The sequence below is a fragment of the Danio aesculapii genome, chromosome 18 (assembly GCF_903798145.1).
Source record: "Danio aesculapii chromosome 18, fDanAes4.1, whole genome shotgun sequence".
Classification (NCBI taxonomy): domain Eukaryota; kingdom Metazoa; phylum Chordata; class Actinopteri; order Cypriniformes; family Danionidae; genus Danio; species Danio aesculapii.
In genome coordinates, this window is record NC_079452.1 from 24,424,825 (window position 1) to 24,440,214 (window position 15,390).

The window sequence follows — 15,390 nt, forward strand, 5'->3', positions numbered from 1 at the left end:
TGGGTGATGTAGTTTTGTTGGGATCTGTCTGCAGGAGGAGAGCGGCGCGGAGGACTACGACACGCTTGATTTATACCAGCAGAGTCTGGGTGAAATGCTGCTCGCGCTAGCAGGTAAAATGGCAACAATCCAGAATAACCTATTAACCATTTAGCAACAGCATTAAAATCATACATAGTATCTTAGCAACTGCTTAGCAACAGGTGAAAAACAATAGCAAACACTTAGTTACAACCTAAAACATCATAACAATTACTTGGCAATAGCCTTGAACAATCCATAATAGCCTAGCAACTGCTTAGCTACAGGTGTAAAACACTAGTAAACCGATTAAACCTAGAACATCATAACAACCACTTAGCAACAGTCTCAAAACATACCATAATACCCTAGCAACTGCTTAGCAACGGGTGTAAAACACTAGCAAACAGTTCCAACCTAGAACATCATAACCACTTAGCAACAGCAATTAAATTGGCCATAATTCCATAGCAACTGCTTAGCAACAGCCTTGAAATCACCCTAACAGTTGCTTAGCAACAAGTGTAAAACAATAGCAAACAGTTAGTTACAACTTAGAACAAAACAACTACTTCGCAACAGTGTTGAAATAGTCCGTAATACCCTAGCAACTGCTTAGCAACAGGTGGAAAACACTAGCAAACAGTTAGTTACAACCTAAAACATCATAACAACCACTTAGCAATAGCCTTGAAACAACCCATAATACCCTAGCAACTGCTTAGCAACAGGTGTAAAACACTAGCAAACAGTTTCAACCTAGAACATCATAACAACCACTTAGCAACAGCTTCTTAATCCTCTACATTACCCTAGCAACTGTCTGGCAAAAGGTGAAAAACAATAGCAAACAGTTAATTACAACCTAAAACATCATAACAACCACTTAGCAATAGCTTTGAACAACCCTTAATACCCTAGCAACTGCTTAGCAACAGGTGTAAAACACTAGCAAACAGTTTCAACCAAGAACATCATAGTAACCACTTAGCAACAGTCTTGAAATCACCCACAATATGCTACTTTACCCTAGGAACTGCTTAGCAACAGGTGTAAAACAATAGCAAACAGTTTCAACCTAGAACATCGTAGTAACCACTTAGCAACAGTCTTCAATTCACCCACAATATGCTAGCAACTGCTTAGCAACAGGTGTAAAACAATAGCAGTTAGTTACGTCCTAGAATTTCAAGACAACCACTTAGCAACAGCAATTAAATTGGCCATAATACCATAGCCACTGCTTAGCAACAGCCTTGAAATTGTCTATGTTACCCCAACAGTTGCTTAGCAACAAGTGTAAAACAACAGCAAACAGTTAGCAATCACTTAGCAACAGTGTTGAAATAGTCCATAATACCCTAGCAACTGCTTAGCAACTATTGTAAATCAATAGCAAAGTTACAACCCAGAACATCAGAACCACTTGGCAACAGCCTTGAAACAATCCACACCCTAGCAACTGCTTAGAAACATGTAAAATAATAGTAAATAGTTACAAGATAGAACAGCATAACCACTTAGCAACAGTTTCTTAATCCTCTACATTACCCTAGCAACTGCTTAGCAACAGGTGTAAAACACTAGCTAACAGTTGCAACCTAGAACATCATAACAACCACTTAGCAACGGTCTCAAAACAGTTCATACCCTAGCAACTGCCTATAAACATGTAAAATAATAGCAAATAATTACAAGCTAGAACATCATAACAACGACTTAGCAACAGCTTCTTAATCATCTACATTACCCTAGCAACTGTTTGGCAAAAGGTGTAAAACAGACTGATGTCATGCGGCCGCCATTTTAAAAGCGTAATCGAGGCTGCGGTGGGAAGAAACCCGGAAGTATCACCTGAGTCACACAGGAGCGTTGTGTACCTGGCTGTATATCTTATCAGCGAAGAGAAAGTGACACAAATGTACAATTTCTCCGCCTACTGAGAGACCTGAAGGTCCGTTCTGAGCGGATATCTGAAAATAAAAAGGGATATCATTTTCAGCTCCGTTAAGGGAAATGGTACTAGTTAGCTAACGATTTCTTTCCCAAACACGTTTTAGATGCCATTTATCAAACTCAAGTTAATGAACTGATTCTTTCACTATATTAGACTGGTCACGATACTGACTGTTGGTACGGAAATTTATAAAAAAACCCCCGTCAATTTCCCGTTAACATTTAAGCGCTGTTGAGCGTATTATTATACAGCGCTGATTTGCCATAATATTCACCAATGCTCAACAGAAATGACTGTGATTGGCTGTGATCTGCTGATGACTCGACTGATCTTTGTGGCTTTAAAATGCTCCAGTGTCTGTGTATCTGTGTTTGCACTCGATGAAGAGTGGTGAACTGATATGTAATAAAATAATATAATATAATAATATTTCGTGCGTAAATAAAATTCACGCATCTGTAATTATAAAATCGTAAACAAGGTGACGTAATCAACAGATGTCATGTTATAGCTAAACACCGTTAAGGGATTCACTGAGAAACTCTGCGCTCGCTGCCTGTAATGTTAACTTACATAATGTTCACTATCCTCGGCCCGTTCTTAAATTTGATTCTGTAAAATGTCAGAGAAACTCAGAGAAAATGGACCCTAAATAAGTCTCAACCTTTATTACAGCTCATGACGGACATTTCTCAAATAGGGAATAACGAAAATCTTACCTGAGACGGTGTGTGGGACCTCGAGTGCCCAGCAGGCGCGTCGTTGTGATCGATGACTCTCGCTTGTTTATTAATGCCTGTGACAGCGGTGATGTCATTTTGACAGTGAAGTGACGCTGTTAATTCAAACTCGTAATCAGGTCGTCGTGTCCGTGGTGAAGCTGTATTTCATGTTTGTAAAGTACACCCATCGTAAATTCATCAGTCGTATACAAACAGACAAAGAAAATGTCGTATCTGTGTCTGTTCTAATCGCAGATTTTGGAATTGTACCCTCGTGAAATTACGAGTACGCTCCGTTTTCCTTTACGTTTTTATAATTACAGATGCGTGAATTTTATTTGCGCACGAAATATTTATGACAGCTGATTTTATTCCATAAACTGATGACCTTCACGGCCAATCATTTCTGTTGAGCAGTGGTCAATACTATGGCCAATCAGTGCGGTCTACGAATGCGCTCCTCGTCGCTTACATATTCGTGTTTTAAAATGGCGGCCGCATATAGCATAAACTTAGTTACAACCTAGAAAACCATAGCAACGTTATGCAAATACATTATTAATGCACATTTTCAATATTTATGATCATCTTGGCATTAGAATTAAGCTATTTTTTTAAATTTGGCTATTCCAAACTGCACATAGAGCAGGTCGATGGAAACACGGTGACATTTCTGCAGAAAGCGCCAGGAGTCTGTTTCTTCATAATAATCTCATCAGCGGAGGGAAGTCATGCATCCAGATGTGGCGATGAGTGTGTGCCAGGTCAGCGTGTGTGGTACATCTGGATCTCATCGAGAGCAGCTCTCTTCATTTCTCAGTGTTATTAAATACTGCAACAAATGAAAACTGTTATCTCTTAAAGCACTGAAGGCTTGAGTCCACCGCCCCGAGCCCCTCTCTCAGCCCGGACCACCCCTCGCTTCTGCAGCCGCAGCCAGAACTGCTGGAGTCCTGTTTCACTGACGTTTCTGTTGGCTGCTGTTGATCTGTTACTGCGCTAATGCCAGCGCCGGGCTAATCAAAACACAGCCGCGGGCCGCTTTAGGGCTCAGTGTGTGGCGCTGTTGGTTAAAACGGTTAGCGCAGACGTCGTTAAGAAATACTGTAATGCTCTACTGTATTTTTCATACATAGCATACTAGTTACGAAATGCCATAAAACAAGTTACACTAGATAACACCTTAGCAACTGCATAGCAACAAGCTAAAACCTCCTTGTCCACTGTACCATAGGAACTGAATAGCAATAACATAATAGAACACCATGGCAACCGCTTAGCAATGTGTTGAAATCAGAAAACCATGGCAATCGCGTTAAAAAATGTTAACTAACTCAGAAACCATGGCAACAGAATAGAAAGGTGTTAAAAAAACATTCAGGAAACCATGGCAACCACATTGCAACATGTTAAAACTTACTCAGGAAACCATGGCAACCGCATTCCAACATGTTAAAACTTACTCAGGAAACCATGGCAACTGCATTGTAACATGTTAAAACTTACTCAGGAAACCATGGCAACCGCATTCCAACATGTTAAAACTTACTCAGGAAACCATGGCAACTGCATTGTAACATGTTAAAACTTACTCAGGAAACCATGGCAACCACATTGCAACATGTTAAAACTTACTCAGGAAACCATGGCAACTGCATTGCAACATGTTAAAACTTACTCAGGAAACCATGGCAACCGCATTCCAACATGTTAAAACTTACTCAGGAAACCATGGCAACTGCATTGTAACATGTTAAAACTTACTCAGGAAACCATGGCAACCACATTGCAACATGTTAAAACTTACTCAGGAAACCATGGCAACTGCATTGCAACATGTTAAAACTTACTCAGGAAACCATGGCAACCGCATTCCAACATGTTAAAACTTACTCAGGAAACCATGGCAACCGCATTGTAACATGTTAAAACTTACTCAGGAAACCATGGCAACCGCATTCCAACATGTTAAAACTTACTCAGGAAACCATGGCAACTGCATTGTAACATGTTAAAACTTACTCAGGAAACCATGGCAACCACATTGCAACATGTTAAAACTTACTCAGGAAACCATGGCAACTGCATTGCAACATGTTAAAACTTACTCAGGAAACCATGGCAACCGCATTCCAACATGTTAAAACTTACTCAGGAAACCATGGCAACTGCATTGTAACATGTTAAAACTTACTCAGGAAACCATGGCAACCGCATTCCAACATGTTAAAACTTACTCAGGAAACCATGGCAACTGCATTGTAACATGTTAAAACTTACTCAGGAAACCATGGCAACCACATTGCAACATGTTAAAACTTACTCAGGAAACCATGGCAACTGCATTGCAACATGTTAAAACTTACTCAGGAAACCATGGCAACCGCATTCCAACATGTTAAAACTTACTCAGGAAACCATGGCAACTGCATTGTAACATGTTAAAACTTACTCAGGAAACCATGGCAACCACATTGCAACATGTTAAAACTTACTCAGGAAACCATGGCAACTGCATTGTAACATGTTAAAACTTACTCAGGAAACCATGGCAACCACATTGCAACTTACATTGCAACTTACTCAGGAAACCATGGCAACCGCATTGCAACATGTTAAAACTTACTCAGGAAACCATGGCAACCGCATTGCAACATGGCAACCGCATGGCAACCACATTGCAACTTACATTGCAACTTACTCAGGAAACCATGGCAACCGCATTGCAACATGTTAAAACTTACTCAGGAAACCATGGCAACCGCATTGCAACATGTTAAAACTTACTCAGGAAACCATGGCAACCGCATTGCAACATGTTAAAACTTACTCAGGAAACCATGGCAACCGCATTGCAACAGGTTAAAACTTACTCAGGAATCCATGGCAACAAATTGGCAATGTATTAAAACCTTATCAGTAAACCATGGCAACCACATTGCAACATGTTAAAACTTACTCAGGAAACCATGGCAACCGCATTGCAACAGGTTAAAACTTACTCAGGAATCCATGGCAACAAATTGGCAATGTATTAAAACCTTATCAGTAAAAAGAAGAGACAGAATAACACCCTAGCAACTGCTTAGCAACAAGCTAAAACCTACTTATCTACCATGGGAAATGAATAGCAACTTGTTTAAAACCCCATTAGGAGAACCATGACACCCCAACATGTGACAACTTACTCCGAAAACCATGACAACTGCACAGCAATGCATTGAGAAAACCATGGCAACCACATAGCAAAATATTAAAACCTACTTAGAAAACCATGGAAACTGCATAGCAACGTGTACAATCACCATTCAGAAAACCATGGCAACCACATATAGCTTAATTAAAACCTACAGACAAATTCATAGCAACCACATGGCAATGTGTTAAACCCCTTTCAAAAAAAACTTAGCAACACCCTAGCAACCACCTACAACACCAGCACTGCTGTTGTGTCTGTTAGTGGTGTGTCAGTGGTCTGTGTGTTTGTGAGTTGTTGTGTGTCAATCACTGGTGTGTGCGTTTATCTGTTGGTGACATCATCAGACGCGTGTGTGTGTTTGTGTGTCTGTGAGTGTTGTTGCATGTCGGTCAGTGATGTGTGTGTGTGTGTGTGTGTGTGTGTTGGTGACCTCATCAGTAATAAGTGTGTGTGTTTCTCCCCCAGCTGAAGCTCAGGGCCGGCGCAGAGAGCTGCTGCACAGTGAGGTGAGTGTGAGACGCAGTGTTCTCGAGTGTGTGTTTATTCTGGAGTCTCTCCATTCGTCTCTCTGACACACAGCATTATGAGCTCATGAATCGCTGTCACATGACGCCGCTCACACACATCACACACACACACACTTCATTTCTGCACAGAAAACACATTCCAGTCTCACACGGCCCTGCTGAGTCTCAGCTTCTTAAAGGAACACTGCACGTACTGTGGGACACCGCTCTCATAAAGTTACAGTAGAGTTTTACCATTTCACAATTCATTCAGGCGTCACGGTAGCATGATCAACTCACAGCAAGAAGGTCGCTGGTTCGAGCCTTGGCTCGGTCAGTGTGTGTTTCTGTGTGGAGTTTGCATGTTCTCCCTGTGTTGGCGTGGGTTTCCTCCGGGTGCTCCCCACTGTCCAAACACATGCACTATAAGGGAATTGATCAACTAAACTGGCCGTAGTGTATGAGTGTGAATGAGAGTGTATGTGTTTCCCAGTGATGGGTTGCAGCTGGAAGGGCATCCGCTGCATAAAACATATGCTGGATAAATTGGCGGTTCATTCCGCTGTGGCGACCCCAGATTAATTACAGGACTCAGCTGATCTCCAGGTCTAGCAGGAGCACTATTAGCTTAGCTTAGCATAGATCATTGAGTCAGATTAGACCATTAGCATCTCAATGAAATGACTAAGGAGTTTGTATAATTTTCCTATTTATCCCTTGTGTACTGTTCAAATTATTGACTCCCCTTTCATTATGTTGGTGCTGTTTTTGCTCCATTGACTTCCATTATAATCATATTTATTGATTGCTAAGCCATGACAGCAGATAGTCATGCATTCTTGAGTGTTGCTGGTTTTCCCTGGTGGGAACAATAGGGACAATGTGTGAAGTTTGCTGTTGATCACTGATTTGGGTCACGTGATTCATATGTACTCCGTTAGGGGGACATATATACAGTAGTGTGTATTGATGTATATCGACTTTTCAGGGCAATAACGTTCCAGTGCATTGGAAGAATTTTGCGATTAAGACATCACTGAAAGGCAGCACGGTGGCTCAGTGGTTAGCTCTGTGGCCTTACAGCAAGAAGGTCACTAGTTCAAGTCCCGGCTGGATCAGTTGGTGTTTCTGTGTGGAGTTTGCATGTTCTCTCCGTGTTGGGGTGGGTTTCCTCCGGGTGCTCCGGTTTCCCCCACAATCCAAACACATGTGCTATAGGGGAATTGATCAACTAAATTGGCCGTAGTGTATGAGTGTGTATGGGTGTTTCCCAGTACTGGGTTGCAGCTGGAAGGGCATCCGTTGTGTAAAACATATGCTGGAATAGTTGGTGGTTCATTCCACAGTGGAAACCCCTGAAATCTAGGCAGAAGGAAAATGAATGAATGGCTGACGCCCTGATCAGTGCACTAACTAGTGAACATGGGTGCTGATTGAGACGCACCCGGTTACAGCTATTATTAACAGTGTGTCAGACTGAAGCTGCTTCTGCTGTTTCTCCTGCAGATCAAGAGTCTGATGAGTCGAGCTGAATACCTGAAGGAGCTGATCAAGGTAACGTGTGTGTGTTCAGTGTCCGCTGTTTAGTGAGCGCAGATCTCCTGAAGCTCAGGCGTGTGTGTGTGTGTGTGTGTGTTTGCAGATGCGGGAAACTCAGACGGATGAGTCGCTGAAGAAAGACGCTGCTGCTGAATCTGTCAGATCCTGTACGTATAGATCACATTCACACCATAATACTGCATTCCCTGATTTATTGCAATAGGGTATATGCGGAGCTAGAGTGTTTGCCATACTGATAAACTTCCGGTGAACGGTTAATGTGACTTTCTTCCATGTTATACGCTTCCTTTTACAGCATCGATGTTGTAATGTAATTAAAATACAATCAGTTAATCAGACTTTGGCATTCATTTAGTTGCTCAAGTGTAAAACCAGATGAAAAGCGGTTTACACACACTCGCCCATCAGCATCAGCAGGCTAGCGCAGAAGCTCTATTGAATATACTGGGGTAAAATAAATGCTCATATTATAAAGACATGGTGGGGGAAATGTCATTTAATGCAGTGCTTCTTGTACAATCTGAGACCCACTTTATATCAGATATCACTCAGCCAGTGGAGATCGCTGATTTATAAAGAAAACAGACCTTAAACGCGCCGATTTTGTAATGGCATACAGATCACCGGAAGCACTTGACCCAGATTACTGACAAATTAAAAGTCCTTCCGCTTATACCCTATTGGAAATCTCGTCTAGGGAGGAAAACTGCTCATGTAAACCGGTCTGAAGAGTTCAAATGTAACAATAAATAAAAACTTAAACATACATACACAAACATACATACACATATATGAACCTACACTGGTCTCACGGTTCGGGTCGGTTACGATTATCATGCTATCGATTCGGTTCAATTGGATATCTCGGTGAATCGCGGAGCATTGACGATGCTTTCCATACACAGCTTTATATTTTCTTCACTGCAGCAATTCTTGTATTAAAAATGTATATTTATATACTATTTGTAATACAATTTTGTCTTTTAATACAGTCAGATATATAAACTGTACCTTTAAACAACACCAGCATTTATAGCAAATAATATAAACAAATATAAATATCCCGCTTGCTTTCTGATCCTTGTCTACCAAGTTCTCTTACACCCCTTTGATTGGTCACACGCCAACAGAAAGGGCTGCGGTTGGCTCTTGCGCGCTGCACTCTTCACAGATGAGTGACACTGATAAGCTGAAGCGGCGATCACAGTAGTGATGGGAAGTTCAGGTCATTTTACTGACTCGGACCGTTGAGTCTTGTTCATTAAGATGAACGAATCTTTTTTAGAGTCACTTCGTTCTTTTCGTTCAATTTGCCAAAATATTATTAAAGACGCTGAGCACACTACAAACAAGTCATAACTAGAACACTATAAGACAGAAATGCATCATTTATTGTTCACCTGGTGTTTTGTCTATGATTATCAGCTCTCCTCTTTTGACAGGTCTTCAACTTTGAGTGGTTCATTCACATCACACAGACACATACAAGTTAAGCTTAAACAATGCACACAGTTGGAGCCGAAAGGAGCCATGATTCGTTCCCCTCTCCAGTCTTCTGGTTTTTGAGTCGTTCGTTCATCACGTGGCAGCATGTAGAGAGATGAATCAAATCCGAAGACTCGAGAAATGAACGAATCAAATGTCTTTCACGCGATGAACGAACAACTTAAACCTGATAGAAGACTCGAGAAAGGAACTAATCTTCTGCTCTCCCTGCACAATTTTGCGCAAATGAACGAATCACTCTGAAAGGACTCGTCGCTCTCGAGTCATACAAAAGATTCGTTCAAAATGAACGAATCGTTCAAGAATGACCCCTCGCTAGATCACAGCTCATTCATGATAGACACGGTGGAGAAAACTCTGCAGGCACGCGCTCGTTTCTGGATCCAGAAGTATCGCTGTAAAACAGCCGAAAGGAGAGGAAAAGTCACACCAGCAGGTCAAATGGGCCACAGTGAGTGAGAGAGAGAGAGAGAGAGAGAGAGAGAGAGAGAGAGAGAGAGAGAGAGAGAGAGAGAGAGAGAGAGAGATGGAGTTCACTTTCATTCTCTCAATGGCAGTGAAATAGAGTCTTCTGCTGTAAGTGTCAGTGAAAGACTGATCCAGCGAACACACATGCAGTCAAATTGTGCAGTTTCTGTGTTTTTAAGTAGTTGGAGTGTTGTAAATACTCGCACTCAGCTGCTCACCTCCCTCGCCATAGTCAGCTATAGCGCATAGGAGATAAATTACGTCAGTACATAGTAACCAGTTATGATTATTACTGAACCGATACAGACTTGTCCGCGTCTGCATCGCGGTGCACCAAAGAAACAATTAATTTCGACACCCCTAATATATATACAGATACATATATATACACATACACACATACATACAGTTGAAGTCAGAATTATTAGACCCCTTTGAATTTATTTTTCTTTTATAAATATTACCCAAATGATGTTTAACAGAGCAAGGAAATGTTCACAGTGTGTCTGATAATATTTTTTCTTCTGGAGAAAGTCTGATTTGTTTTATCTTGGCTAGAACAAAAGCAGTTTTTAATTTTTTAAAAGCCATTTTAAGGTCAATATTATTAGCCCCTTTAAGCTATATATTTCGATAATTGATTGTAAGCAATATAAAAATAGATACTTTTAAATTAATTAAATTATAATATTTACAAATTAATAATAATTGAATAAATATACACGTTTTTAATTATTAAATAAATGTTCAAAAAAGCTGACAGAAACCTGTTTATCCTCACAGATACAGTCTCTGATGTCACTCTTTCTCTTTCAGCATGTTGTTTACAGTGAGCCACGGGTTCTCACTATGGCAACGGAAGCAGCGCGTCACATGGCCAGAGATTTCAGCATCTGATTGGATCCTGTCAAACTGCACTGTTAAATCTGAAACAGACCTGAAAGAAGCAGATTCATGCTGTAAAACACACACACACACATGGGTTTACCGCAAACCCAGCATGACAGAGGTGTGGCTTTCTCAGCGTTTACTCTGGGTTCACACACACTTCACACACACTTGAGTCTATACTTGAACACTCTGTTAAAAAGGGAGATTTCAGCATCCACTTTCTGCCTCTGACTGTAGTGTGTGTGTGTGTGTGTGTGTTTGTAACCAGCTCTGATGATGATTGTGAGATTATTTATTCTCTGTCTGATCTCAATGAAAGCACTGGTCTGGATTTCTGTCTCTCTGCCTGAATATTTTGTTGCTTTATGAATTTTTGTTGGCTGTAAAGTGTCGTTTCCTCTCCGCATTCCTATGGTAATATAATTCCTCCCTCCCGCATTCCTCTTTCCTCTCTGGAATAAATCAGCCTGCAGAAACCATCATATATTCACTCCGGCACGACAACAAAACACACCGCTGACACTTCACTTCTGTCTTATTAACACTACTAAAGGCCTTTATCATTTAAACTGATTATCCACTGTCAGATATAACCCTAGATAGATGCAAACCTGATATGAACAATTGTGTATATAACTGCAATATTACTGCGACTCTCCAAAACAAAGCATGTGAATATGGGGGATGTGATTGGCTATCGCTTGCTAAGCCTATGACTACCAAACATGAACAAATACTATAGTAATCTATAGTATGATAGCGTGTGTGTTTGTGAACCATTCAGTAGTGAAGTGCTTGAATTAATCTGCTGTGGTGATTCTACAGTTGCTATGGTAACACAATAACAACAGTAATGAATCTGTTGTGGTGATTCTATAGTTGCTATGGTAACACAACAACTAAAGTAATTGATCTGCTAGGGTTATTCTTTAGTTGCTATGGTAACAACAATTACATAATTGAGCTGCTGTGGTGACTCTATAGTTGCTATGGTAACACAACAACTAAGGTACTGAATCTGTTGTGGTGATTCTAGAGTTGCTATGGTAACACAACTAAAGTAATTGATCTGTTGTGGTTATTCTATAGTTGCTATGGTAACACAACAAGTAAAGTAATGAATCTGTTGTGGTGATTCTAGAGTTGCTATGGTAACACAACTAAAGTAATTCATCTGCTGTGGTTATTCTATAGTTGCTATGGTAACACAACTAAGGTAATTGATCTGTTGTGGTTATTCTATAGTTGCTATGGTAACACAACAAGTAAAGTAATGAATCTGTTGTGGTGATTCTAGAGTTGCTATGGTAACACAACTAAAGTAATTCATCTGCTGTGGTTATTCTATAGTTGCTATGGTAACACAACTAAGGTAATTGATCTGTTGTGGTTATTCTATAGTTGCTATGGTAACACAACAAGTAAAGTAATGAATCTGTTGTGGTGATTCTAGAGTTGCTATGGTAACACAACTAAAGTAATTCATCTGCTGTGGTTATTCTATAGTTGCTATGGTAACACAACTAAGGTAATTGATCTGTTGTGGTGATTCTATAGTTGCTATGGTAACACAACAGCAATGAATCTGTTTTCGTGATTCTATAGTTGCTATGGTAACAACAACTAAGGTAATGAAACTGTTGTGGTGATTCTATAGTTGCTATGGTAACAACAACTAAGGTAATGAAACTGTTGTGGTGATTCTATAGTTGCTATGGTAACACAACAGCAATGAATCTGTTTTCGTGATTCTATAGTTGCTATGGTAACAACAACTAAGGTAATGAAACTGTTGTGGTGATTCTATAGTTGCTATGGTAACAACAACTAAGGTAATTGATCTGTTTGGGTAATTCTATAGTTGCTATGGTAACACAAGTACTATATTATGCAATCTGTTGTCTGATTTTATAGTACACTAAATGCACTACAGAATGTTATGGTAATGCACTACAGAGTTGCTATGGTAACAACAATTAAGGTAGTTGATCTGTTGTGGTGATTCTACAGTTGCTATGGTAACACAACAACAGTAATGAATCTGTTTTGGTGATTCTATAGTTGCTATGGTAACAACAACTAAGGTAATTGATCTGTTGTGGTAATTCTATAGTTGCTACGGTAACACAAGTACTATATTATGCAATCTGTTGTGCTGATCTTATAGTACACTAAATGCACTACAGAATGTTACGTTTTCACACAAACTGCTATGTTTTAAATGTACAATTTCCACCTTATTACTCTTGAGGACTTTAAGTAGGGCAACCTTTTTACTCACACTTTGAGTAGTGTTTACAACAGATACTTTACTTGCACGGCATTATTTGACAAGCAATAGTTCTTAGGTATGATTTTTCAGCACTAAACGAAGGTGTGTAATGAAGCAGCTCTTAACCTCAGCGCTCCAGTATACAAAGGTCATTCAGATGAATGCATGTTCTCTAGATTTGATAGCATCTAATTTCACCACTGATCCGTTTGGAAACGCACAACGGCACTGTTGTTGTAGTCCTTTCTGTTCTCAAATGTTCTGCCAGCTCCATCTTGGATCTCAGGCTCAGAAAAGTCATGCCAACTCAACATCAGATCCACCGTTAATCCTCCGTGCGCGTCATGAATGGGTCATTGTACCCACAGGACACAATGCTGGCTCTGCAGTGCATGTGAGGTGGGGGTTGAAATCTGGGTCAGTCCTGAAAGCAGATAAATGAGGAACGAGGCCCAGCAGTGTCACTATATCCTCCCCCTCCAGCAGCCTTTGTTTATTTTGATTTTGTTCCCGGACGGTTCACCAGGGACGAAAGAGAGGCTTGTTTTGTTTTAGGTTTTTTTTTGTAAAGAAACTCAGAAACCAATGAGCAGAGCTGGGTGGTTTTTACTTATGAATTGTAATCAGTTACAGTTTTACTTTACATATTTATGGTAATGTAATCTGACTACTTTTGGATTACATTTAGATTACTTTGCTAATTGTTATTTGATGCAACATATAATAATTTAGAAAGAAAATAAGAAGACTAAATATATTTAATTCATTTCATACATTCATGATAATGTAATCTGACTACTTTTGGATAACATTTAGATTACTTTAGTGCTATCTCTTATGAATTGAAAGTTACTGATTATATGACAAAATGAGTAGTCAGATTACATATTTATGCAAATTTTTGGATTACATTTAGATTACTTTTCTGCTGTCTCTTAATTATAAATCACTACTTGTATGTAAAAATTAGTAGTCAGATTAGATATTCATGGTAATGTAATTGGACTACTTTTTGATTACATTTAGATTACTTTTCTGCTATCTTTTATGAATTGTAGGTTACTAGTTACCTGAAAATTGTGTAGTAAGATTACATATGATAATGTAATCTGACTACTTTTGGATTACATTTAGATTACTTATGTGCAAATTTCTGTTTGATATCACATATTGAATAAGGAACAAAATAAGAAGACTAAATTTGTTTGAATTATTTCATATGGTAATTTAATCTCACTACTTTTGGATTACATTTAGATTACATTTCTGCTATCTCTTATAAATTATAAATTGCTAGTTATATGACAAAATGTGTAGTCAGATTACATATTCATGGTAATGTAATCTGACTACTTTTAGATTACATTTAGAATATTTTTGTGCATTTATTTGATGTCACATATATTGAATTAAAAACAAAATAAGACGACTAAATATATTTGATTCATTTTATTGTATGGTTATGTAGTCTGGCTACTTTTGGATTACATTTAGATTACTTTTCTGCTATCTCTTATGAATTGTAAGCTACTGATTGTATGACAAAATGAGTAGTCGGATTACAAATTCATGGTAATGTAATCTGACTAGTTTTGGATTACATTTAGATTACTTTTGTGCTAATTCTTATGAATTGGAAGTTACTGATTATATGACAAAATGTGTAGTCTGATTACTAGTGGATTACATTTAATTACTTGTGCTAACTCTTATTTGATGTCACATATTTAGTTAGCACCAGGGGCATCACTAGACCCAATTTACTGGGGCAAATGCCAAGTAAAAATCCCCAGTGCCTCAGTAAATGCTTTGAGAAACGATTTACTTCACATGAAAAGTGTATTTATTAAGAGTGGTAACCCCAGAATAAAGAAGTTATCTTCTATGTGCAACCAAACCAACACTGATGAAAGCAATGTAGTTAAATCAAAAAGCAAACTGATGCATCTCCGCATGTGTGCAACCACCTGCACGCCTCACACACTGCTCCTGCTGGACCCTGACGCGCTGCTCTTCTCCCGGTGAGTCCCGGTTGTTTACATGCACGACAAAAAACGTACTTGCTGCTCTCGCGCCGCTCATGTGTTGTGAAACCAAAGCCAAAGTTTAAATAATATGACGGTGATCTTACTAAGCATGCCAACTGATAGATTAAAGTAAAAAGGAGGAATGACGAGTCAGGGAGGTAAGACTTAATAAACAATTCTCTGCCATGTGTCGGGTGTAAGACAAGATAATTCTATAACACATCTTTTTTTGGATTCTATTAAATTGTCTATAGAATTTCA

The 15,390-nt window shown here is 39.3% G+C and overlaps 1 protein-coding gene across 1 annotated transcript in view; it reads left to right on the plus strand.

The window, feature by feature from the left end:
* Window positions 1–13,883, plus strand: part of ulk3 (unc-51 like kinase 3) — an 18,634-nt gene extending 4,751 nt beyond the window's left edge. Inside the window, exons 7-11 of the mRNA XM_056478005.1 lie at window positions 35–113; window positions 6,365–6,405; window positions 7,912–7,959; window positions 8,048–8,111; window positions 10,756–13,883. Coding sequence (XP_056333980.1) covers window positions 35–113; window positions 6,365–6,405; window positions 7,912–7,959; window positions 8,048–8,111; window positions 10,756–10,772 — 249 coding nt within the window. The 3' untranslated portion in view covers window positions 10,773–13,883. The remainder of the gene's footprint in view (window positions 1–34; window positions 114–6,364; window positions 6,406–7,911; window positions 7,960–8,047; window positions 8,112–10,755) is intronic.
* The last annotated feature ends 1,507 nt before the right edge of the window (window positions 13,884–15,390 follow it).